Here is a 26,354-nt window from a genome sequence, read left to right on the forward strand (position 1 = left end):
TCGTTCGAGAATACGTAGGAGGGGGGAAAATTTACATTACCGACTTTCGATCTCTCGAAAAAGGATGCGTAAAGAAATATACAACTGTCCGAGGAGGAGGCGGGTGGATGCTCAGCAAAAATGACATGATCCATGCCAATAGCGCTTCCTGCACTTTTATTATTTATTATATTATGTTTAAAACCAAGAATATATCTTAGATTTTCGCTGAGAATAACATTTTCATTGTCACTGGGTGAACTAATGAAGATCTTGCCCTCTTCCATTGAATAGTTGAATTGAAAAGCTCCATTTTTACGAGCAAAAATTGGTCTATTTATAGCAAGACACAAATCATTCATACTAACAAACTCCTTGAATGATAATTTGACAAAGGGATATTCATATGAATTGATCTATTCTAAATGTTGATCTCTAACAAGTGGCCAATCATGTAGCCTTACTTTTAAATCAAAAGTACAATCCTTTCTTAGGATATCATATGTACTTTTGAGAATGCAATCAGCACGAGAAATTTCATACCTTCCCTCATATTTGACGGCAGGGGAGGGTTTTGTCCGAAAATCACTCGTTTTTTTCAAATTGTGATAGAGAGGGTCACAAAAATTGGACATGAAATTCACATAAAAATCATTAGACATTATGAACGTCCTCAGCGGGTATCTAAGAATCAAAATCGGAGTTGTATCCTAGCCACCGAACAAGCAACTGTCAATTGCATTGTGAGTCCGAGTCTTTAATACCTTTTCAATTTGATACAATGTACTATTTCCAACTTTTTCCGAATCAAAATCATAAGAATCACCAAGAATCTCATCATCTTTTATGTTACGAAGACGATACGTTATAGGTTTTGTTTCCAAGAGTTTTGACACTTTAAAAAGTTCAGTGGACTACAAGTAATTCCCGTTTTCAAAAATATTTCTTGTTCGATTGATTCGAACAGTATCACCAACATTAAATGTTTCCCCCCCCCCGCCTTTTCATTAAAATAGTATCTAAGGAAAACTGTATTGTCACTACGACCAACTTCAATAGGACTAACATTGGACAAGGATCAATGAGGACGTTGATTATAAATCAGCCTGATTTTATCTAAATCTTGAATAAATACAGAGGTACTTTTCAATGTAAAATATTTTGAAATTAAAAGTTGAAAACTTCTTATCAAATGTTTAGCAAATACCGGTTTTATGGGACTATGACTATGATAGAGTACTGTATTATATTTAAATAAAAACAATTTTGCATGTGGATTAATAAATTCATTCCCCCGATCTGTTTGAATTTTTCTATAAGAATCTTGTTCAAACATGGATTCAAGGGCTTTAGTAACTTCATCGCCTCTCTTTGACAGCAATGGAACTGCATATACAAAGGAACTAAAAGCCCTTATTGCAAGTAGAACATATTTTTACGGTCTATTATGACGTCTTTGGATCTCATCTAGAGTCAAAAGATCTACTTGTAATATATGCAGAGGGTAAAACGCTTTAGTTTTTCTATAGTCACGACCTCTAGTGCTATGATTTCGATGTAGAGTATAACTGGACTCCTTTTATAAATACTCCTTTGTTAGCTTCTTTTTAATCCCAGTAACCTTAGAAAGTGTAGTGGGAGAGCTTAAACGTCCTAGTTCTCCAATATTTTCATAAACACCTTTCAAAACTTGATCCATTTTGAACATAATTGTGGTGTGAAGCGCCCACTACCCTCTTGCGCACTAAATGATGTGGAAAGACGCGTTCGTTTAATACCCTTACCAAACCCACTTGGCGTATTATCCCATGAATTGTCTCTTGATATTTCTTCAAATTCCCTTAATCGTTTTAAGACTATCAACAGTCGTCTATGACTATCAAAGAATTTGATCCTTTAGCGATTTGTAATCAAATCCGAAAGCAAATCAAATTAAATTCAGCTCTTATCATTGATTGTAACCTCATTCTTTTTCACGTCAATCTCTTCATTTGCATTAAGATTGGTCAAAAGTCTTTTACTTTGTTCACGATAGGATGGGGGTAACAGTTCTGCAACATTTTTTAAAATATCCTCTTCTTCTTTTTTCGGCCTTTTCAAAGTTTCAAAACTTTCAATACTTTCAGAAGGTTGATCAAAGGCATATAATTTGAGCGGTGCAACACGATAAGACTTATGGTTGTTGACACGTCAAAAAGCATTGCGAAGGAAAATTAATTTTTTATCCTCGGCAAATATTTCATTATTAATAAATTTATGAAGATTATCTTCGAAGTGCTCATTTGGTGGAAGAGCAAGTTCAATTGGCGTCAATTTATATGGTTTAGCCATCTATGGAATACTGTTTAAAAGTCTGGTGATTATTGGCAGTAACAATGAAAAGAAATTACCACAACTTGAACAAGACGTTTTCTTTAGCAAATTCCTTTAAATTTGCTGGCTAGGGCACGTACAAGTAACCGATGTTGCTTTGTCTATTGTCTAACGCCATCTGACAGTTGAACATTACCTTCCGTTAAATTTAAACAAAGTTCAGGTAAGAGATTAATGAGTTCTTTATCAAAACCATATTTGACTATAGCTTTCCTAGCCCGCGGTTTCGAATTGGTTTGGACGGAAAATAAATGTCTGTTTTCAAGTAGCTTCTTCAGTGTCATGATGGCGACTAATGACTTTTTTTACTATTCACGGATAGATATACAGTAATTTCATTATCGAAAATAACAGCGAATACAAGCAACTGAGTGTTTGTGTAAGTGTCAGGAGTGTTTTGATTCAGGTCCAACAAAATATATCCATAAGGTTTATTAGTAACATGATTTTCCGTGGAAAGTAAAAAATTTTCTTTCGCGAGGGTAGATTGGTTTGTTTAGAGTTATAAGAGAACTTTAATCGTGAACAACTTTATAGATAATATAGTAGATACAATTCAAAGCAAGTGTTCTCATACATTTACTCTGATTAAAAAGATTACGGAGGGCAACAGTTACAGAAATTTTTTCATGATGTGACCGGACCGTGAGTAATTGTAGCATTTCCTGAGACCATTCTTCAATAGATTTAGCTAAATCGTCTGTAATCAACCATGAGTTTGGCGCAATACTGTTAAACACGTCAAGTCCTTGTATGAATTTTATGCTTGGTGCAACTCTCTTTATTTTTAATAGGATTCTTGCCACTTTATAACAATAATAAATATTTTTTTGATTCTCAAAAAACATTTTATCACAAAATCGAATTATTTTGGTTAATAGTTTTGTTTTGCCCGAAAATGAGGGTCCGCAAGGAAAGGATCTGAATGGTGTTTTAAATTGACACATACTCCTCTAATGTCAAAATACAACAAACTAAACCTAACCTCAATCTGTTGAATAAGCACTCAAGAAATAGAATACATGGTTTCTTTAATAGAAATAAATACATATCCATATATGGACAGTGGAACACTAAAAACATTAAAAGTAATTTAACATGTCACTGGGCACGACCACCGCTGAGGTGGCCGGGTCACCAGCCGCGGCAGCCAGGGGACTGAAGGTTTCCGTGACGGGAGAGGATCTGCGGTAGGGCTGGGGGGAAGATAACAAAAAAAAATATAAAATTAATTATTTATGCAACGTAAAAACCAAAAAATTATATAAATCAATTAACACTTTAAAATTACCGCTTTGCGCAACGAAATAATAAAAATATGAAAACAAATAAAAAATAGGCTTTGCTGAGCTGGAGAAGGAAAAACAGGCCCTCCTCCCCACACTGACGGCTCCCTCTCCCTCCCACTAACCATAGGACATTCTCCAGACCAAGTTGCTTTCTCTAATTTACACATTCAACTCGATCTGAAGTGATATAGTGACCGTGTGGTAGTACCCTCATACCGTCCGCGCGTACATAGACTTTGTCTGATATGGTTGACATGGCATTTTTTGGACTCGACTCGTACAGTTTTTATATTTTAAAGAGCGAATGGCCATGACACTCGCTCTTTGAACGAAATTATTTTCTATACAGCTCCTATAAACGCTAACGGTGAAATTGTCCTTTAAATAGTGTGATGGCAGCCACTTGCAGACTTTTTTGGTAACCTCATTGTTTGTTTCCACAGAGTACACTTTCGGACCGGGAAACACACCGTGGGATACCAAGTCGCTCCACGTCTCGGATTTTAACTTTAATAATTGATTTGGGCCCTGGCGCATCACCATCTCTGGACAAGTGGACTCGTCTCAGTTGGTGTAGTCCATACGGGTGCTAATGTACAAACCATTTTCCAAATGGTCAAATAAATCATCTGATGTAACCTTCAACAATAAGGAATCTATATCCCCGTAATAAACTTGAACTTTTCCCTCCCTCGGCCATTGGAGCCTACACAAATTGTAATAAAAATCCAAAATGTGTTTTTTTGAAATTTCTAATATGGCACTGCCAGCATCAATTTTGTTACTTCTTTTCTTTGTATGTACAAGGACCATACTGGAGTCTATCTAGTTCGGATCTGCAATGATTAGGGCACATTGTTTTGGGTCGATTACAAAGGCACAATAACTCCCATTATGCACACTCTCACACATTTTACCAGAGTCCGAATTTGAAATGAACTTAAAGATCTCTTGTTCGACCTTTGTTTTCGCTTCAGACCGTTTCTCGACAAGAGTGTCAACAAACGTCCTTATGTAAGGCTTTCGATCAAATTGGAGGGCTCTTTGAATGTTTGTGACCTAGAAACCGTTGGCTAGCATCCCCCGCAAAATAAGGTATCGTATAACAATATTCCCTTTTGGTTCAACGTCGGCAATAAGCTCTTTTAAGGCGTCCAGTGCATATATCCATTGCCTATATCTACCAAAGATAAGTTATAGGGACTCAAAGGTCCCTAGGCAGCGGTCTATTTATACACGGGAAAACAGAGCCCTTTACCGAGTCATGACAGTCCAGAGGTATTTCTCCATCAATTTCGAAAAAACATCCTTGTTGTCCATTCGCCTCAACAGCTTGAATGTTCGGGAAATTTGAAGCAGACTGATTGTCAAGCCTGGTAATTCCCACAAAGCAAATAAAAGTGAGACATTGCCGATGGATAAAGGGAATTCATATACAAGAAAACGGCATTCGAATTTTCACCAGTGCGTTGTCCAGTCGGGTCGGTTTAGAGCATAAGGTCCCCATGGAAAACATACCCTCCCCATATGGATCTCTCTACAAACATGGGCTGATGCACGTCGGCAATAGGACCTATTTCTGCTCCAGTAATTTTTAGAATTAAATCTATCATCAGACGAGCAGTTGAAAAATTATACCGTATATCCAACCCAAATGCTTCGTAAATTTTGTCCGTGTTTTCACAGACAATATTCAACAAAGTCAATACATCACTTACCAGGTAGATTTTACAATAACCCCACCAATTTTTACATCCTTCCTTAAACCAAACCCTCTTGGCAAATTCATAATCGGTAGTGGTGAAATGACGATCGTGAAGTCAATCATAAAACTGCGATTGGCGGTAGTTTTTTCTGACTTAGCTTTGAGGTGGAGCTGCAGTACACGTACGGTAATATGCCCTTATACGTTAATAAATCATACATTTCATCATCTGGAAAGTGCTGTTTGTTGAGGGAGAAACTATTAAAATCATCGCTTTTGTACTTGAAAGAGTTTACTCAAAGATTTGATGAAGAAGCTATAGGAGCCAAAGGAACGGATTTTATTCAAGTACGTATTACCTTTATCAAGTGTTTTCCATTTAAATTCTAAGACTAGCCATCTTTCAGATGATTTAGGTATGATTTTATATGAAAAAAAAACATCTACCAAAGCGTCATCTATAACTTCACTTTTCTGCATACTTGCCAATGCTGGTAATATGAATTTCAAATCGTAGTTGGAATTGTGCATGTAAACCAGTAGAAAATATTGTTGCTTAATATTTATAACATACGATTTATGCGTGATCCCCCGAAAGCTACTCCTTCCCGATGATATTTCTTGCCACAAATGATCATGACCATGGACATTCGCATCCCCACTACCCTCAACAATTTTCTTCTTACAAACCCAACATATATCTTGATTTTTAATAGCCAACTCGTATTCTGGTGATAGATTTACTGGATAATGTGTGTTACGCATCCGTGAAGGGCCTTATTTGCTATTTTAATAAGGGCAACCATAGCTGTGTTAGCACAATCTTCCCCACTCAATATCTCAACTAAATCTACCAAGTGCATGGTATTAAAAAGTCTGTTCAAGCATGGGCAAACGAGACTGCAATTCCTTCTTGTTCTTTAACACGATTCAAATTTGATAGATTGTACACATCCGTGAGTGCAGCCTTAATGACTAGTGTCACCTTGTCGCTCTGCAGGAGCGTGTTCTGAAAACTTTTGAACCGCAAGGTGGTATTGTCTCCTGAAATGTCTCTACGGACTGGTTTCTATGACGCTTGCAGTGTTTCAAGTGATTTTTCAATTTTAATTTAGTATGGAAACCTGATAGACACATTGGACAGTAATGATATGAAGTGTACTTCTTACCCTTGCTTAAAAGTCGACTAATATACTGGATGTGAAATAAATGTCCAATTGAATTAGGATCTTTAGCAGGCTCGTAAAGAAGCCATACCCAGTGCTTCACTGATTCAAGGGACAATGTCCTTACGGAATATATTACCCCTTTTTTATTACGGAGTTCCCCCTTTATATTCTTCATAAAACTGTAACAATGTAATCCCAATCTTTAAATTCATTTGCCCTCTCAAAAATTCCAATCCCCTTTAGTGTTACAGGGTAATGTCCCTTTAAAGAATTAAAATTTGCATTATATATTGCACCCCCTTCCCCTCCCGCCTCTTAAATCAAATTATTTTTTTTAATTTAGTTATATTTTCTTCAATTTTGTCAAAGAATGAAACCACCAACCCACTCCCGTTTTCACTATAACCCTCCATCCTATTAAAAATTTCCCCTCCCCAATCCGAAAAAACACCCTCAAAATTATGCAAGTCCGGATGAAGCGTCTGCATTTTCTTTTGTATGTGACATGGACGCAAATCACCCGTATTTGCATTAATAAATATTTCAAGTTTAATTGATGACTTTATGCTTCGTGCCCTCCCACCTCCCGAATATGGTTTTCAAGAAGTGCCCGCATCTTGCTGACACAGCAGTGCACTAGGTCAATATGATACCACTTGCAAGCTAGTTGGGGATGATACCACTTGTAAGGGAGTTGAATGGGTCCTTAAACTCAGCCCTATAAACATGAATGTTGTGCAAAGCGGTATTCGCTAAATACAAATCAGGTAAAGCTGGGGGTGAGCCGGCAATACTTTGTTTCCCCATATTACCTTGCGGTGTTGGCACTGCCTTGGCCTCGCTTGATGGCAACTGGTCTGCCAATTCATAGTTTATATCAAGGCCAATCCCCCGCACGAAACTGTCTAAATCAAACACAGGGGGAGCTAAACTAACAGAACTCAACCCCACACTCGAGCCCCCCCCCCCCACGTTCACTACTCTCCGAGGCCTCTTGCATATTCATTAGCGTCTTAATATGCTCATAGAGATTGTAGGTCCCTTAAAACGATGTTGTGTGAACCTAGAAGAACAATAAGAGTATATTAGCTCATGGGAACACATTACCCTATGAAAAAAGAGAATAGTTAAGAATGAACTTAGAAGGGTACCATGAGCCCTTGTACTCATAGATTACAAGAGCTTGCACAAGCCCCGTAGGTCCCACAGGGTATTGAAGGCCCCGCAGCATGACTGGACCTTGAAGGGGCAGCATTATGTCCATATAGGGTTGAGATGCTCACATTCTATTCTTGCTCGCAGAGCGCTGATGGGGCTGCATTGCTCCTACTTTGTTTTGAGGTCGTAGAAGGGCCGGCATATTTAATGACTGAAATTCTTGCGGATTTTACTGGGGTCGCTTCGTTTAACCTTGCCCTAATGGCTGGTGGGGAGAGGGTGGGGTATTCCTAAAAGAGAAAACAAGACTTTGTATAAATCTTATGAAATAACTCTACCCATTTACAACGGAGGGGAGTCCCATACATGGGAATCATGTCATGATATAGGGGTAAAAGATTTTCTAGTTGGGGGTCAAACCTGCTTCCCCTGGATACGGTCTTGCTTGAGAAGACTTTTTGCGAATTTGTGATAATTAATCCATTTTTACTTATCACATGTTGGAATATCGCAATTCATTGTCAACTTTATATGCCATTATTTTAAGCCTGGACGAAAAGCTTTAAAAAAATTAGCAGTATTCATACGTCTGAGGCTAAAAAATACTTTAATACCAGGCCAATTATTCAAAATCAAGATCGCAATTGAGAATACAGGGCTTCGCACTTATTTATTTAAATGCTTGTAAAATAGGGTTGGTACATGCCTCAAAATACCTTCTCGGGGCTAGTAGGTAGACCTTCCTTTCCAATATAGCAAAAACTAGCTAAACTAGAATTTATTTATAAATATACTAGAGAAAAGAAAACAAGATTTATTGGAAATAGCGCCCTCTTCTAGAGTTTTTTTTATTGAACCCACTTAAGCTATTAATCGTCGAGGGGGTGGATAGATAGACCTGGTATGTGTCCAGGACCGATGTTTTCTCATTTTCTTAACCCTCCTCCCTCTCCAGCTTTATACGCAGCTATGTCAAGCTTTTAAAAATATACTATTATTCATCTAAAGAGAGGATAAAATCCAAGAATTCGAATTTAAGACCATTTAGTTGTATATAAAATCCTGAACTCAAAATGTCCACCCAGTCTCATTCCTCATTTCTATGAAAAGCAAAAAGCAGAATTTGTGAGGAATATAATATGAGTGGAAATACGTATTTTATTACCAGCTTGCAGGATATAAAAGAAGCTAGAATTCCATTTTAAGCTGATAAAAAATGGTTCATTCCCCGTATGGTTTATTAATTGACAGCAAAACAACCCTTCCGCTTTGATCATAACAGATGCTTGCCAATTTTAGACAAAGGGGTGCTTGATAGATTTGACAGTTCATGTTTCAGGGCATGAAGGGGAAAATGCTGGTGTTCTCGAATAACATATTTATTACCAAGAAAGGAAAATTTCTTTTGATTAGTTCTTCACTGATAGGGGATGGGGTTACTTCGTGGTCAATAGGGAATAACATGAGCCAAAAAATAAATATAGACATTATGATGTGGTGGAGGGAGCGATGGGGCTTAGAGGAGGGGCGTTAGGAAATAATACAAAAAAGAGACTCACCTCTTGATAATGAGAATTATCCTTTTTTTAGATAGTTGTGTCACGTTCTAGGTTCAAAACAGAACTGATTTAGAATAATCTTTCTGCCAGCTATTTATAGCACCATGGGCACAAAGGCTTTGCATGAGATTTCTATTTTAGAGGTCCTGGGACAATTGATGGAACTGGGCGTCGTCCTTAAATCACTAGATGTGCAACAAATGGCTACGAATCGTGGCTTCTATTTATATTGGAACAAAGCCATTGCATGAGGGGGTTCTATTTAAAGAGGGAGGATAATACACAGAAAAACAGTGTGCCAAAAATGGCTATGAATCGAGACAAATGGCTGTTGCTAGGGGGAATTGGGACACCGGAAATCCTGGGAAGTCTGGCAGTGGTGTCGTGATTTCACAGGGCATTGTGGAAATCCTATGCTGTTGCCCTATTGATGTCTTTGAAATCCCATGCTGCTTTCCTATGGACCTATTTAAAGCGCTAAGGTGTGTCACTAGCTCTGTCCCCTTAATAGAACATCCGGAACCGTTGCACATGGGCTCTTAACTCCATTTATTGGTACTTAATAAATATTCCGAGCACACTCCGATTAATAATATAAAAATACTGAGACACATTTGCGTCACCTAGAATCGCATTGTGCAGGTGCGAAGGAGTAGGAGCTCCACTTATTGGTACTTGTATATTATACCAACCATATTCCGATTTATCAAATAAAAAACACTGAAACACCTGGAATCCCGGGAATCTTGCCAAGGCATGGACTCAGAATCTTACCTAGGCAAGTTGTCGGAATCTTGCCAGGGCTGTCGTGACGTCACAGGGCTGTCGTTAAAATCTGGGTGTTATCTGAACCCTATGTTAATCTGCTATTCGCGTTGTATAGTCTGGACTCCCTCTCACTACTGAAGCTTTGAATGGATTTGGGTTGAGGAGCAGCCTTAGTAGCGGTAGCAGTAGTAGTAATTAACAAAGAACGATCGTCTTTGGCATGTAAGATACAATGCCAACAATTTTGATATCAAATGTCCAACTTGCAACTACTTGATCCAGAAAAATGGCACAGAGAAATTAAATAAAAGATAAACTTCTAAATATATCAGTAATCTAAAATAAAATAGGAGCAATGGGGTTGAACAAAAGAACACAACTGGCTATACCTTAGGAGGTTTGGTGTAAATCTAAATGTTCCTTAGATGTCACGTAAAATCGTAGCAAAAAAAATATTGGTCAAAGCCGATTGGTCTTGTGCTAAAAGTTGTATTTTAATGCCTAGCTCACTGATATGCAAAAAATAGTGAGCGATACTATGTTCTAAATAAAAAGGGGGACAAACTTCTAATCAAAATGTCAACGAATAACTGCACAAATAATCTTTTCAATAACCACTTTTGACTGTGTCTCTTAGGTATCTTGGATAAGAAAAAGAGATTGGCACATATTAACTTCTGGCTCACTGCTATATACAAATGACGAGCGTTTTCATGTTCTACATAGACCCGGAGGACTTGACTGGGTTCTTCATTTGAAATATGCCCAGGACAGAGACCGTGGGATATATGAATGTCAGGTAAGCGTATTTTTTTCTTCGCAATAAACCATATTAAATACGTTTAGCTTAAGGGATTTACAAAGAGTTAATAAAAAACTTTACAACATAGCCTTAACTTTTCCCTACATTGGCTTATGGCAAAAAAACAAATTTGTTATCCAATTTCTTCATTATGTAAAAAGTATCAGCTTCGGTTGAAATCACACTAGAAGTGACACACACAGAGGGGGGAGAGGTCTCCCAGAATCTAAAATTTACTTGAAAATCCAGGCACTTATTATTAAGATAAAAAAATTCTATTATTATTGGATCCCCTGTAAAAAAAATCTACTATCCGGCCCATAGAAAAGATATCTTGTTTGCAAGCCTACATAGGAGATATTATAGCAAAATATGTAATACCTCTCCTAAGGGAACCGTTAGCCATAGACATCATCTCCGAACGGCATCTAGCCCCATTATCATTTCATGCTTACGCACATAACTGAAACCTAAACAACCAATGAAAATAGGAAGAAATTTTTTTTCAATACTGGAGTGAAAACACAGTTTTTATTCGACCAATTAAAACCTAACTCAAATCTAAACAACCGATAAAATGTGAGGAGACTTTGTTTTTACCAACGCAGTGAAAACACAGTTTTTATTGACCAATGAAAACTAGATGTTGAGATGATGTCATGTTGATGCTTTAGGATCCTATGTTTATCGTCTTGTCACTCCAACTGATTCAATTTAGCTATTGATTTAAAAGGGTATTATCTGGGGGATATTGGTACTGTCTCAATAAGAATCTGCTGAAAGCTTTAGCAATCTTCTTATCACACAATATCATCTGACTTTTTTTTCTATGTTGTCAACTGTTTTATCACATTCATGTCCCCTAAGCTTTTTGTTGGATTCGTTAAGGAACAATGTCTAAGTTTTTGCAGTATCTTTCAGAATTTGGTAAAAGTGTAACTAATAACAGGTTTGCTACTTCGCTGAAATTTAGATCACTCAGAAATCAAAACGGACAACTCACCAATCAAGTTGTGATGCTAGATTTAGGTTATAATGACACAAGATTAAAAAAAAATTGGCCGTCCTAAGATAGTGTAATAAAATTGTTATGCTTCAACAGGTTTTTAACATACAAATACAAGAATCAATTTTACTTTATCATGAACTTCTAATTCTCTGCTTTAAAATTTTAAAAATCTCAATATATTTTTTGCATTTTGTTGTTTTTGGCTGTCTCCATTATTACTTTTTAGCCCTTCAGAGAGTAATTCCCATTTTGAAGGACTGGAATGTGCTGCTGTACATACATGCAGTAGTAAAACTCTTAAAATAGGAAGGAGTGATGCCCCGTTCCAATTACCTTTCTAAAATAATCCTTACAGCTTTCAGAACTGGATGTTAATGTGATGGATTGTTCATCTGTCTTCGATTATTTATTTTGCACATGCTCTACGATTGATTGATTGAATATCTGTTTATAACACAGATGATGTAATAAGGCCATTTGATAAATCAACTTTTCTTATATCTTATGGCTGGAAAAACCTATTGGCATGGCTAATTCAGCAAAGCTAACCCTAGAAGCAAATTTCATTTACCTTCAATTATAATAATTTTTTAATTTTCATAAAAGGCATCCTCCATGTCAAAATGGTTACAGATGTTATGAAAAGTAAATAACTGATATCCAGGGATTGATTAGAGTTACTGAGAGGAAACTTTTTGGAGATTTTGAACTTGGACCTTCAGAAGAAAGTAAAGAGCAGGTTAAACCTAAAAAAAAACATAAATAGAGCCTTTGATAAGCCTCTGAAGCTAGCTCTAGGATAAATCTCATTTACTTTCAGTTCTGAAATTTTTAAGTTTTCCTTCCTAAATTGTCCCTCTTCTCCATCCCATCAAAAATATTTTGTAATTTCAAAATACGACTTTTCACTGGAAACGTTCTGATACGTAAATAAAACTTTTAATTCTTAGGGTGGTTTTTACTTTTTACTTCAGGACTATTTTTGGAATTGAAATTTTCTGATTTGTAAATAACATTTCTGAAATGTTTTCTGTATTACTTCAGGGCCTGGACTTTTCTAAACTCATCTTTCTTCGAGAGTTAGACTTCAAGATAGATGTATTATAACATTTAAGGAACTTAAATCTCAATCCTGAGAGATAAGGTAACTCCATATCACAATACGTTTTCCTTAAATAATATTTACAACCACTGTTTTAGAAAATCGGACTTGACAAACACAATTTCAGATAGTTGAGATGACATATATGTCAGATTAAAGTGATTTAATACAATCAGGAGTTATTTTATATGATAATTTGCAAACTACTTTGCTTAACTAACTAGACTGATAAATTTTTAGATTACACATCCATGACGAAGCATTTTCAAAAGTATATTTTGGGCTAGTTAGGCTTATCAATCATAGTTTTAGATACTTGAATGACAAAAATGTCACATTAGACTGAACTATATGGCATGTAATACTAATACCTGAAAATTTCCTCATCCGGGTTGCAGCGGTAGCTAGCAACCTAGTAAGAGACGTAACATTTCTGAATTCTTAACATTTCTGGTCTCAATTCTGAAAATGAGGTAACTTCATATTAAAATACAAAAGGCTTAGATCATATACATACTCCTTATTCTGGCAAATTAAACTTGTCAATAGCAGTTTTATATTTTTTAGAAAACATATGTGTCATATTAGAGTGATTTTGATACAATCAGGAAACATCTTATGCTTATAAAAGTAATTTACTTTATTTAACTGACTAGATAGACATTTTTTGGCCTAAACATTATTATTAATAATAATAATTTAAGCAAATTTGACTTGCCAATCACAGTTTTCCTAGAAGAATTAGACGATGCATGTGTCTCATTAGATAGAATCATAGGACACCTTACGCTGATATATGAAATATGTCTCACGATTCACATTCTCTAGTTACACATCCACATTTGAGAACATTCATAATCTCCATTAAGCAAATAAGGGTTGTCGGCAACAGTCTTAGGATATTTGAGATGGCATATCTGACATGTTAGAGTGATTTAGATACAATCATGAAATATATTTTGCCTTCACAAATCAATGCATACTTTTTCGACTAAGTTTTCTTGCTTACGAATAATGAGAATCGATATTTTAGAAAAATTACAGGTGTCAGTGAAATTTGTTTTTGTGTTTGTGGTCACAACTTCCGCTAATAATGATTCTCATGAGAGTATATTATCAGCAAATAAGGTCTAAAATAAAACCTTGATGATGATCAGGGATATTGAATTTGGCACATTAGAGTGATTTAAGTATAGTCATAATAAATATTCTGTCAATATATGCAATTTACTATTTTTGAATGACTAGATTAACACTGTTCTAACACAACAGCATTTAAGCATATTCATAGCCAACATTTTAGTAAGTAAAACTTGTCAATCACTTTTTCTTACATTTTTGACTATCTGTCATCTGTCATATTAGATCTATCTGTCATATTAGAATGATTCAGATATAATCCAAAGACATATCTTGGTAATGTATGGAAAGCACTAAATTTACATATATTCATTTAAACATGAATCATTTTCGGATTACATATTTGGATTACACACATGTTTACAAGTAAATATGATAAAATCGATTATTTTTCTTGTTGAACATATGCCTATTCCACTTATATGCCATCTCAAATATCCTAAGACTGTTGCCGACAACCCTCATTTGCTTAATGAAGATTATGAATGTTCTCAAATGTGGATGTGTAACTAAAGAATGTGAATTGTGAGATATATTTCATATATCAGCGTAAGGCGTCCTATGATTCTATCTTATGAGACTCATACATCGTATAAATCTTCTAGGAAAACTGTGATTGGCAAGTCAAATTTGCTTAAATTATTATTATTAATAATAATGTTTAGGCCAAAAAATGTCTATCTAGTCAGTTAAATAAAGTTAATTACTTTTATAAGCATAAGATGTTTCCTGATTGTATCAAAATCACTCTAATGTGACACATATGTTTTTTCAAAAATGTAAAACTGCTATTGACAAGTTTAATTTGCCAGAATAAGGAGTATGTATATGATTCAGATATAATCCAAAGATATATCTTGGTAATGTATGGAAAGCACTAAATTTACATATATTCATTTAAACATGAATTATTTTCGGATTACATATTTGGATTACACACATATTTACAAGTATATATGTTAAAATAGATTATTTTTCTTGTTGAACATATGCCTATTCCACTTCTTCTAGATATAAAACAGTCAAGAACGCAAATCAACTAACAAAATTCAATTCAACTCTGACCTTTCAAGATCCATAAAATCCAAATGCATGAATATTGTAACATATCAAACACAAGTAATGCGTAAATGAAAGTATAGAACCATTTAACACCAAATTTCAAATGCTTCAAATAAAGATATTTTTCTCAAATGGATACAGAAGATTTGTGCAGAAGTCAATGCAATGACTGGACTACTATTTGTCTAATGATCAAAAGGATATATCTATAACTATACAAACAAAAGGCATGGGAGAAAGAGTTCATAACTAAGGTTTAAGGTGTGAAAATTCATTCAAATGTCATACATGCAACTAAGAGTTTTCACAAAATTTAAATTTAACTACTCAAATTATATTTCATACTGGATAAAAACCGTATAAATGTAAAATGAGTTTTAGAAATTTTTCTCCAGCTTCTACTTTACACACCCATTCTAGTGTTCGTACTGGAGAAAATCCTTATACTTGCAAAATGTTTAGTAAACCTAAACCTAAACTTGTAAAGGTAGTAAACCCTTTACATGCACCTAACGTATTTAATAATTGTTTTTCAATGTTCCTCATACTGACTCCCGCTCCTCCTTACAAGCTGTACTCCCTTGGTTCAATTCTAGATCCATATTCTTCTGCCAAACTGATAGCAATGAGGTACTTCAAATCAACGGTTCTCTCACTATTAGTTTTACAACTGACTATCTTGGATTAAGTAATAAGCTCCTGAAGACCATATCTCGTTTTGTTTACGAGCCCATCAAGCAGATTGCCAACCTATCTTTAACCCACGGAGTTTTCCCTGATTTACTAAAGTCAGCCATTGTAATTCCATTTCTCAAAAAGGGTGATCCAACTGAGATAGGTAATTATCGTCCAATCTCAATTCTTCCTGTTATTTCCAAAGTGCTCGAGAGAATTATCTTCAGACGTCTGTCTCTCTTTCTGTTTGGCAGCCAGCATTCTGTTTCCTTGATTTCTTCTAACGAATATGGCTTTCAGCCGAAATTTTCAAATTCTCATGCTCTAATTGACGCAACGTAGTTCTTACGCTCACAACTCGACCTTTAATAACTGTATTGAGGTTATTTTTGGATTTCTCTAAGGCCTTTGACACGGTCGATTACAGAATTTTAATAAATAAATTAAATAGTTACGGTATTCGTGGTATTCGCCTCTCTTTGTTTGTCTCTTATCTATCTGGAAGGGTACAAATTTAGAGCTTAGGTGGATTTTCCTCTCAGCCCAAACTAGTTCAGAGGGGTATCCCGCAAGGCTTCGTTCTAGGCCCGAGTTTATTTCTCCTATATATCAATGATCTTGTTATGGACCTGGGCCCTTCAGTGTATCCTTTACTACTTGCTGATTACAGCAACTTCTTCATAGCTGGCATCAATATACCATCAGGAAGAACCTCTGCCCAAGTCCTTCGGAACAGAGTCCAGGCGTGGTGCCTTAAGAATAACATGACCATTAATAGCAAAAAAAGTGAAGTAGTATTATTCAGAACCCCCTACAACAAACCCGTAATCCAGCCTGCTCTTGGTCTCAAGTACTCCTCCGTCATCCTCCCACAAGTGGTGGTTACCAAATTTCTTGGTGTATTTATTAACTCATGCTTTTCATTCTCCAATTATATTTGTTACATCACAGCAATAATTTTGAGACAAGTAGATATAATTAACCGTGTGAATTGTTTTCTTCCTCCTGAGATCCTAGTTACCCTCTATTAGTCCTTTAATTTTCCTTACTATTCTTATTGCGGATCAGTTTGGGGATATACAAAGCGGTCCTTCACTAAAAAAACTCAAATTGGCCTAAAACCGTGCCATTAAAGCAGTTTTTTGGCTTCCTTGTATATATCCAACCCGTGATTTGTGCTCAGATTTTGTTATAGATCCACTAGATCAAATCATACAAAAATTAACTTATCGCGTGCTTACTTTGCTTTCTACAATAATCTTCTTCCTCAACTACCAACCTATCAAAATATTAATAACTCGGAAGCCCACTGTATCCGTCCATCCAATATAGCCTTTATAATTCCCAAATGCGTTTCTAGTGCTGCCCAGCAATCTCGCATTTACAAATCTATATTCAATGGAACAAAATACCCTCCAGTGTTGAGCTAGCCACAAGTTTCTCCACGTTGTACAACAATGTAACAAAACTTGATAATATAATTTAATATTTAAACTTTTAACCAATTTGCTTTGATTACCCATGTTTTATTCTTCTATCTGTTTTTTCAGTGTCACTTTAATTTTTTTTTTCCTTAACAAGTTCTCTTCTAGGATCTTTATTGTTATTGATGTTTGTGTTATGTTATTTTCTAATAATACACCGAATTGAAATTGAATTGAACCATTTCCTCAAAAACATAAGTTATCCCTTCATGTGAGAGCTTATACTGGAAATTAGCCAGTAACCTGCAAATATATGTGCGAAATCGCTTTCTCAAATTTCTAATTTATACATCCACTTGAATCTTCACACTGGAGAAAAACCTTTCATATGCAATATACAATTTAGAATATTTCCTTATGATTCGAGGTTATCCAAGCATGTGAAGCGTCATTTGGAAACCACCACAACCCAAAAAAACAAATAGAGCAAGTGAAGACTGAAACTTCACCCAGAAAATACATTTTTGAAGTTGATTTTGCAAGATTGTGAATATTTCATTCTTTGTACTGGATTGTTACAATATATTTGTTTTATCCTATCTTTGTCTTAATTTTTGTATATAAAAAGCCAACTGCTCATTTAAAGTGGGAAAAACAGTTTCAAAGGAACTTGGTAACAGAAGGCTTGAACAGAAATTTGAAAATCATAAACACGTTAACAAAAACTTTCAGTCAGAATTATGCAAAAAGAATTTTCTATATGTCAGAAACATTTGAAAAGAATACTTTAAAGATAATAAAGATGTGAAAAGATACTAGGAAAGATTGAAAACACACGAAGAAAATTTTCAAAAGTCAGAAAAGCGCGAAAATAATTTTAAAAAAGTCAGAAACACGAGACAGAAAATTGAAAAGATTGAAAGCTTACGAATTTTTTTTAATCAGAAACATGCAAACAGAGTTTGCAAAAAGTCTGAAGCATGTGAACAGAATTTTCAAAAAATCAGAAACATGTGAACAGAAAACTGAGAAGGTAAGAAAACTGAAAAAAAAACACGAACAAAATTTCCATAAATCAGAAACTTTAAAAGAGAATTTTAAATAGTCAGAAACTGGCGAACAGTACATCGGAAGTGAGAAACATACGAACCGAATTTTTGAAGTCGGAAACATGCAACTAGAAAATCAGAAATTTGTAGAAAAAAATTTCAAAAGTTGGAATGACGGAAGCACAATTTCAGAAAGTCAGACCACGCAAAAGAACTTTCAAAGTTAGAAACAAAAGCAAAATTTTTAAAAGAAAATCAGAAAATCACGAGCAAAATTTTCAAAATATCAGGAACAAGTGAATACGATCTTGAAAAAAGTGAAAAACGCACAAACAGCGTTTTTTAAGAGTCTGAGAATTGCGAACAGAACTTTCAAAAGTCACAAACTCATAAAAAGAACATGAAAAGTATAATTTAGTTAATGAAATTTAAGCACGTTAGAACATGTTAAATAACCTGTTACATGTTAATCTGTAACATGTTAAATAAAATTTTAAATAATTAGATAGCCCTATTATAATAGAAAAGTTTGAATTTTAATTTTATGTTTCATTAAACTAGGTTACCTTTGTCTAAACTAGCTGTTAACTTATTGAATCTAGGTTATTTTTACTCAAGTTTACTTTTAGCCTTTTTAAGTTAGGTTAATTTAGGTTTTAGGCTCTTGGGGTTGGCTTGATTGTATTAAGTTGGTGCAAAAACATAACCTCAATTAATCTATTTTAAAAATACTGAAAGCTTTTATAAATCAGAAACACGTAAACAGAAACTAGAATAATCAGAAATACCCCAACAGAATTTTCAAAAGTCCGAAAGGGGAAAAGAAACTTGGAATGTTTGAAATTACACGATGGAAATTTTTTAATAAATCAGAAACACACGAAAATAATTTTTAAGAGGTCAAATAAACGTGAAGATAACTTTACAAGAAATCAGAGACACGTGATTAAAACTAGAAAATGTTGAAAACACACGAAGAGAATTTTCAAAGTCAGAAAAATACCAACAGAGTTATCAAAAAGTCAGTAACGTTTAAACAGAAATTTGAAAAGGTAAAAAAAAAACGAAAAGAATTTCCAAAATGTCATAAACACGTGAACAGAATTTTAAAAAATTAAAAAACACGGGGACAAAAAATAAAAAAATCAAAAGCACCAGATTTTTTCAAAAGTAAACAACTTGCAAATAGAAAATTGAAATAATCCTAAATAGGCGAACAGAATGTTTGAAAATCGGAAATACACAAACATAATTTGAAAAGGTTGAAAACACATGAAGAATTTTTTTAAAATAAAAAACTGGAACAGAGAATTAAACGTCAAAATCACCCAATTTTGTTTTGTGAAAGGTAAAAAACAAGCAAAGAGAAAATTAAAATAAATCATTAATAGGCGAACAGCATATCTAAAAGTTAGAAGGACATAAACATAATTTGAAAAGGTAGAAAACACGCAAACAGAATTTTCAAAGGAAGTAAATATACAAACAGAATTTTCAAAAAGTAAGAAACACGTAAACAAAAATTTAAATGGTCAAAAACACACGAAAAAATATTCCAAAAAGTGTTTAATACGTGAAAATAATTTTCAAAAAGCAAAAACCATGTGTTCAGAAATTTGAAAACACGTGAACACGATTTTCAAAAAGTCAGAATCACGCAAGAAAAAAATAAAAAAAAAATAAAAAGAAAGGACAAAGAAAGTAACATCTCTGCCGCTGAGGAGGCACAGATATTGCAAGTTTAAGGATTTTCTCCAGTGTGAACTCTCTAATGGTGTATAAACTTGAAATTTAAGAAAATATTCTAGTGCACTTCTTTCTTTTATAAGGTTTTTTCCGAAGTATGAGCTCTCGTGAGTGTAGTCAAATCTGAAGTCCTTGAAAACCCTCTGTTTTATATCTTATATTTTAATTGATCTTCTCCTCTATGAACCTTCATTGAGGATTCTTTCTCCTGTGTCTTTTTATTTATATTGTTTTAGATATGCCGTTTTTATAGCTTGACAAATTTTAGGGGTCAAGTCAGTGCATTGATTCCACTCAATTCTTCTAAGGCTATTTGAGAAAGATTATCTTCGTTTGTATTGTTTCGACACTTGGTTTTGATTGGTTCTATTCGTTAGTTTGACATGTTGTTACTTGCATTTTAAATGTCACAATATCTATAAATTTGAGTTTTATGTATTTTCAAAGGTCACAGTTAAGTTGAATATTGTTAGTTTGTTCGTGTTATAGACTGTTTCGCATATGGAAGAACTGGAATAGGCTTGTGTTAACCAAGAAAATTAACCGGTTTTATTACGAATATGCTGAAATATGGAGGTGTAACCTGAAAGTGAGTTTATGTTTTGATTTAAGTGAAACAGATTGCACACATTAACATTATATGTCTTCTGACTGTATATAAATTGTTCTGTTGTGACAGATATGTCTTCTGAAATATCTAAAACGTAATAAACAAGTTTTAGTTTAAAAAATAATAGCCAAGAATGTGCTTAAACATGGATATTGAAGCTAAAAACAGTTTGAATCTAGTCACTTAAGGGAAATAAATAACACATGTTGTCAGAATAGCTGTGATGACTTCAGGTTAAACCACTCTAATGTGTCAAATAAAACATCCCTGTACCTCAGCAATTGCCTGTAGCAGCTCATATTTTCTAATAGTGTACTCACATGAGATGTCTATTTAATGGAAATTATAACCACAAAAATAAAATAGATGTTACTGACACCTCTAATTTCGCTAAAATGTTGACTGTGATTATTGCTAAACAATGAAATCTAGTAAAAAATATATATAAAGTCACATTTGAAGGCAGAATATATTTTATGATTGTATCTAAATCATTCTAACATGACGTATGCCGTTTCAAATATCCTAAAGCTGTTACAGAGAACTCTTATTTCCATAGTGATTATTATGAATATATTCAAATATGGAGATAAAACTAAAGAATATTAATTGTGAGAAATAGTGTATATATCAGCATAGGATGTGCTATGCTTGTAACTAATTTGACAGATATAGACGGACTAAATTTGACAGACTAAATTTGATTATGTGTTGTCTTACACTCCAATATGTACACCAAAATGTGTCAATCTAGTTTGTTAAATGAGGTAAATTCCATATATTAGAATATAACACGTATGGTTCATTCTCATGTAACTTTAGTGTCATCTCAATTATCTAAGATTGTGATTGTTAAGTCTGATTTTCTCAAATGAATGTTATTAATATGTTTAAGCATGGATGTGTAATCTAAATATATGGGAATCTAGTTAGTTAAATAAAGGAAATTCCGTATATTAGCATAAGATATGTCCTGATGGTACGTAAATCCCTCTACTGGGACAGACATGTCATCTCAAATATCTAAAACTGGGACCAACAAAATTGTAAAAACTATTTTCCCCTTTTGTAAAAACTAAAAGCAACGTTTAGAACTGGGAATAAATGATATTATTCTCATACGGTTAGCTTTACAGAATATTCCATCCCAATAGGGCTTTCTTGTATTGGCAAGGGGATCCCCATTTGCATAAATTAAAAACAATATTAAGAAATGCAAATAAATAATATTCGCCTCAAGGGTTAGTTTCGCTGAATTTTAATGTAAATAGGTCTCTCCAATCGTAAGATATAAAAATGATTGACTTGTGAATCAAATGACCTTGTTGTGTCATCTGGAGTGACATAACTAATAGCAGATGTACAAACAATCAGTCATGAAGTAATCAATCACGTAATGATCCAGTTACGAAAACCCACTTAAACACGTATGTGTAATCGTCACCAATACCATTAAGTGAGTTAGTTCAAGTTCAAAACAAACAGTTATCCAACTAGTCCTAATAGATGGGTGATGTAAGAGCTCATTACCCCCAGAATGACCTTTAAAGGGTTCTAGTTACGAGGTCCCACTCATTACTACTATAAGGGTTCTACTTGCAAGAGTTTTGACACCAATCGATTACACAGTAACGATTTTACTGTTTTCATGAAAAAAAATTTGCAGCTCAAGTACAAAATATAAACATCTTTTTGAATTTCAAATTAATCACATTTCTAAAAAAAATAATCATAACCCTTGTTCTTTCGCCTTCAAACTGTGTGTTTCTATTCTTTTAAAACAAGGCACTTTCTTTTGCTATTAAATCTTTATTATTTTTCAAATATTCAAAGAAAAAGATTCCCCTTCAAGTCGGAAATCGGTAGAAAATAATTTCCATGCCAAGAGTCGCGTTTTTTGTAGAATTGTATTATTATTGAAAAAAATCCATTAAAACAAATAAATTCGATAAGCAAAGAGTAGATCTGTTATTTTAAAACAAAGATATCGGGTTTAAAATACTTTAAATTTTCTGGATATGGTAGCAGACTACAGGATGCATATAAACTGTCACCTTAGCTATTAGAAGAAACACAAAACAAAAGACTAAAAATTTCAAATTATAACGAACTTAAATTGCACTAAATTTCTTTGGGTGGATCCATCCCTATTAATCCCAACGGTCTTTACACTGATTGTACCTTAGTATAACACTACATCGTTTGGTACATCACATCACATAATCCGGCATATTATAGTGTGCCATGAATGAATGTACTCATATAAGCTTACTTCCTTCAATATACATTTACTTTATAAAACTTAACCTCCTTACTGGTGTTCTTACTATGGATCAATGGATAATACAACTTTCAAAGAAATTGGATCCGTTTCAAACAGTTCGTGGTAACGAACTGTAAGTAAGGAGCGACCCGGCTCAATGGTAACCGAAACTCTAGAAAACTGGTTTTTGATATCAATAGATACATCAAAAGAATCAAATTTCAATTTTGATTTCAAATATATAATTTTCATCAAGTTTAGTCCTACCCATCAAAAGTTACGTGCCTTAGAAAATTTGGCTGATTTTCGAAAAAAGGGGGAAAGACCCCCTTAAAGCTTATCTGCAAAAATGTGGAATTTTTCATTTTTTTGGCCAGAAGAAAGATCACGGATGCGTGTTTATTAGTTTTTTGGGTTTTTTTTTCCAGGGGTGATCGTATCGACCCAGTGGTCCTAGAATATCGTGGGAGGACTCATTGGATCTGAAATTAATAGTTTTAGTGCCCTTTTTAAGTGACCAAAAAAATGGAGGGCAACTAGGCCCCCTCCCACGTTCATTTTTTCCCCAAAGTCACCTGATCAAAATTTTGAGATACCCATTTTGTTCAGCATGGTTACAAATATGATAAATATGTCCTTTAGGATTAATTAATCCCCCGAAGTCCCCGGGGGGAGGGCTGATAGTTATGAATTTTGCCCAATGTTAACATATAGTATTGGTTATTAGGAAGTATAAAGACGTTTTCAGGGGTGATTTTTTCTGGTAGTAGAGGGGTGGGTGGGTTGGCGGTTATGTGGCTGGATCTTGCAAAGGAGGAAGTTTTCATGTGGGACGGGACACTGCTATGAAGGGGGTGCTGGATTTCCCAGCATTATTTTAAAAAAGATCAGAAATTAAATAAAAAAAAAAAAAAAAGTTTTTCACCTTAAAGTAAGGAGCAACATCAAAACTTAAAACGAACAGAAAATATTAAGTGTATGGTTGGGTTCACCACCTAGTCAGTACCTCGCTCTTTAAGCCAAAGATTTTCTAGTACTTTCATAAGAGCTATCTATTCTAAATAACAGCTTTTGTGATTAAGGGGTCATTTTTAGAGAATTGGATCAAAATTCGAACTTTAGCTTAAAGAGCGGGGTATTGACTAGTAGGAGATCCCTTTAATATACGTATTAAAAATATACGAATATAGAAGTTCGTTGCGTAAGTTAATTCGTAAGTTACGTATATTTATTACTAATAAAAACGTTCGTAAATAAAATTAAACAAGTTTCGAAAAAGCCATTTAACCAAATAAAAGTAAAATTAATATGCAAATGTTGTTTTAATTATTCATGTACGGTAAGCCAAAATCAAAACCTGCATCAATTAGAAAACGCTCAAAATTAAATAAAAAAACACGTTTTTTTAACTGAAAGTACGGAACGACGTTAAAACTTAAAACGAACATAAATTATTCCGTATATGAAAGGGGCTGCTGTCCCCTCCTCAACACCTCGCTCTTTACGCTAAAGTTTGACTTTCTCACAACTCTTTTTTTTTTAAAAAATAAAAAACTTTAGCGCAAAGAGCGAGGCGTTGAAGAGGGGACAGCCCCTTTCATATACGGAATAATTTCTGTTCGTTTTAAGTTTTAACGTCGTTCCTTACTTTCAGTTAAAAAAAACTTGTTTTTTTTTATTTAATTTCTAAAGGATCAATCTGTTTATTTGTGAAATCACGTAGATCAATGATAAGTTAGATTTCAGAATAATAGTCACGTTATTTTGCTATTTACGAATGAGAATTGCTTTTTAATTAGTACCTTGACATGGGAAGCTTTATAAATTCAGGAAAGTCTTGTTTTATTAAGACAGTCTTGTTTCATTAATAGACATATTTTCCTCTAAAACTTCCCAAAAACATTCCTTCTCTTAAAAAATTGTATTAACCGAGTCAAACTCAAAACGAGTAGAAATTAACATAAGTTGGGCTCAAAACCCCTATGCCTTCCCAAGGCCAGAACATAATTTGCACTTTACTGAAAAAAATATAAATGTTTTTACTTAAATCAATAATGTTAACATTTTGATTACTAAGTATCAGTATATGTAGATTAATTTGACAATGCACATTCATTTTTTGTAATTTCTGTTTGTTTTGGGCTTCATTTATTTATCGATGCTGATTTGTGGTAGTTTCACGCTTGGTAGATTATTTGATTTTATTTTTGCTCATTTTTTGTTTAATGGAGTTCTTTACTTTTCTTTGAAAAACTTATTTTGCGGAAAATTTTTTTTTAATTATTTTCTGTTCGTTTTATATTGACATAGTCTTTTCAGGGAAACAGAAAATAACACTTTAAATCTTTTCGTTTTTTAAGACTTTATAGTTTGGCTTGCTATTTGTATGCTGGAGATAAGTTTTCAGCAATTTTTAACAACTTACACCCTTTTAAAAACCTGGACACAAATATTAGTGTTTAATTTTGGTTCATACCTCCTCTACTTGACCTGAAATGGAAAACTTGATACTATTCGCAAAAAAATCTGCTAACTTTCTTTGATAGCTTGGATACACTTACGCTGTTTTGAATTGGTTAAATTTTAAAAGTAGAAGTAGCCCCAAAAGTTTGAACATAATACCCTCAGTCGTTCTTGGGATACTGCTGAGATACCTTATTGGGAATTAGCCTTAACACAGTGCATTTTGATTTAATCTTAAGGTAGCATTTAGTTTTTAAACATAAAGGCAAATGGGAGGGTGAGCGTGGGAGGAGGATTAGTTTCCTTCCAATCAATTTCGACTGTTAAAAAGGGCATCATCCCTTTCCATTTTCAATTGAATGAGCCCTTTTTGAAGTTCCTACGACAACTCCTTCATACACTATACCCACATCGATCTTTACTATAAAAATTTCAAGCCTTCCAATCACTTTCGAGCATTAAAAAGGGCACTAGGAGTAGAGAAGCCCTAATATCTCCCACGAGTACACCATATATGGGCATAGAGTCCCTAGGGAGAACACCTGTGCTCTCAGTCCGACGGGGCACCATATATGGGCATGGAATCCCCAGGGAGAACACGTTTCCGAGAAATTGATTGCGTAATCGAAGAGGAAATGGATTTCTGAGAAATTGATTGCGTAATCGAAGGGGAAGTGGATTTCTGAGAACTTGATTGCGTAATCGATTGGGAATTTTTTTTATCTAGGACTCATGACGGGGCTCCATATATGGGCATAGAGTCCCTAGGGAGAACACCTGTGCTGTCAGTCCGACGGGGCACCATATATGGGCATGGAATCCCCAGGGAGAACACGTTTCCGAGAAATTGATTGCGTAACCTAGCCTAACCTCATGAGCTCGTGACGGGGCCCCATATATGGGCATGGAATCCACAGTGAGAACACGTTTCCGAGAAATTGGTGTTCGTCCAGGAGAATTGTTTCCGGGCGAAGTTTATTAGTGTCTGACAGATGATGTCAAGGTTGAT

The 26,354-nt window shown here is 34.5% G+C and overlaps 1 protein-coding gene across 1 annotated transcript in view; it reads left to right on the top strand.

Moving 5' to 3' along the window:
* LOC148956460 (zwei Ig domain protein zig-8-like) overlaps positions 1–26,354 on the top strand; it is a 215,298-nt gene that overhangs the window by 45,787 nt on the left and 143,157 nt on the right. The window contains exon 3 of the mRNA XM_089090988.1: positions 10,638–10,799. Coding sequence (XP_088947114.1) covers positions 10,638–10,799 — 162 coding nt within the window. The remainder of the gene's footprint in view (positions 1–10,637; positions 10,800–26,354) is intronic.

Source organism: Artemia sp. Qi Xiang Cuo, chromosome 1 (genome assembly GCF_049724085.1).
Source record: "Artemia sp. Qi Xiang Cuo chromosome 1, ASM4972408v1, whole genome shotgun sequence".
NCBI lineage: Eukaryota > Metazoa > Arthropoda > Branchiopoda > Anostraca > Artemiidae > Artemia > Artemia sp. Qi Xiang Cuo.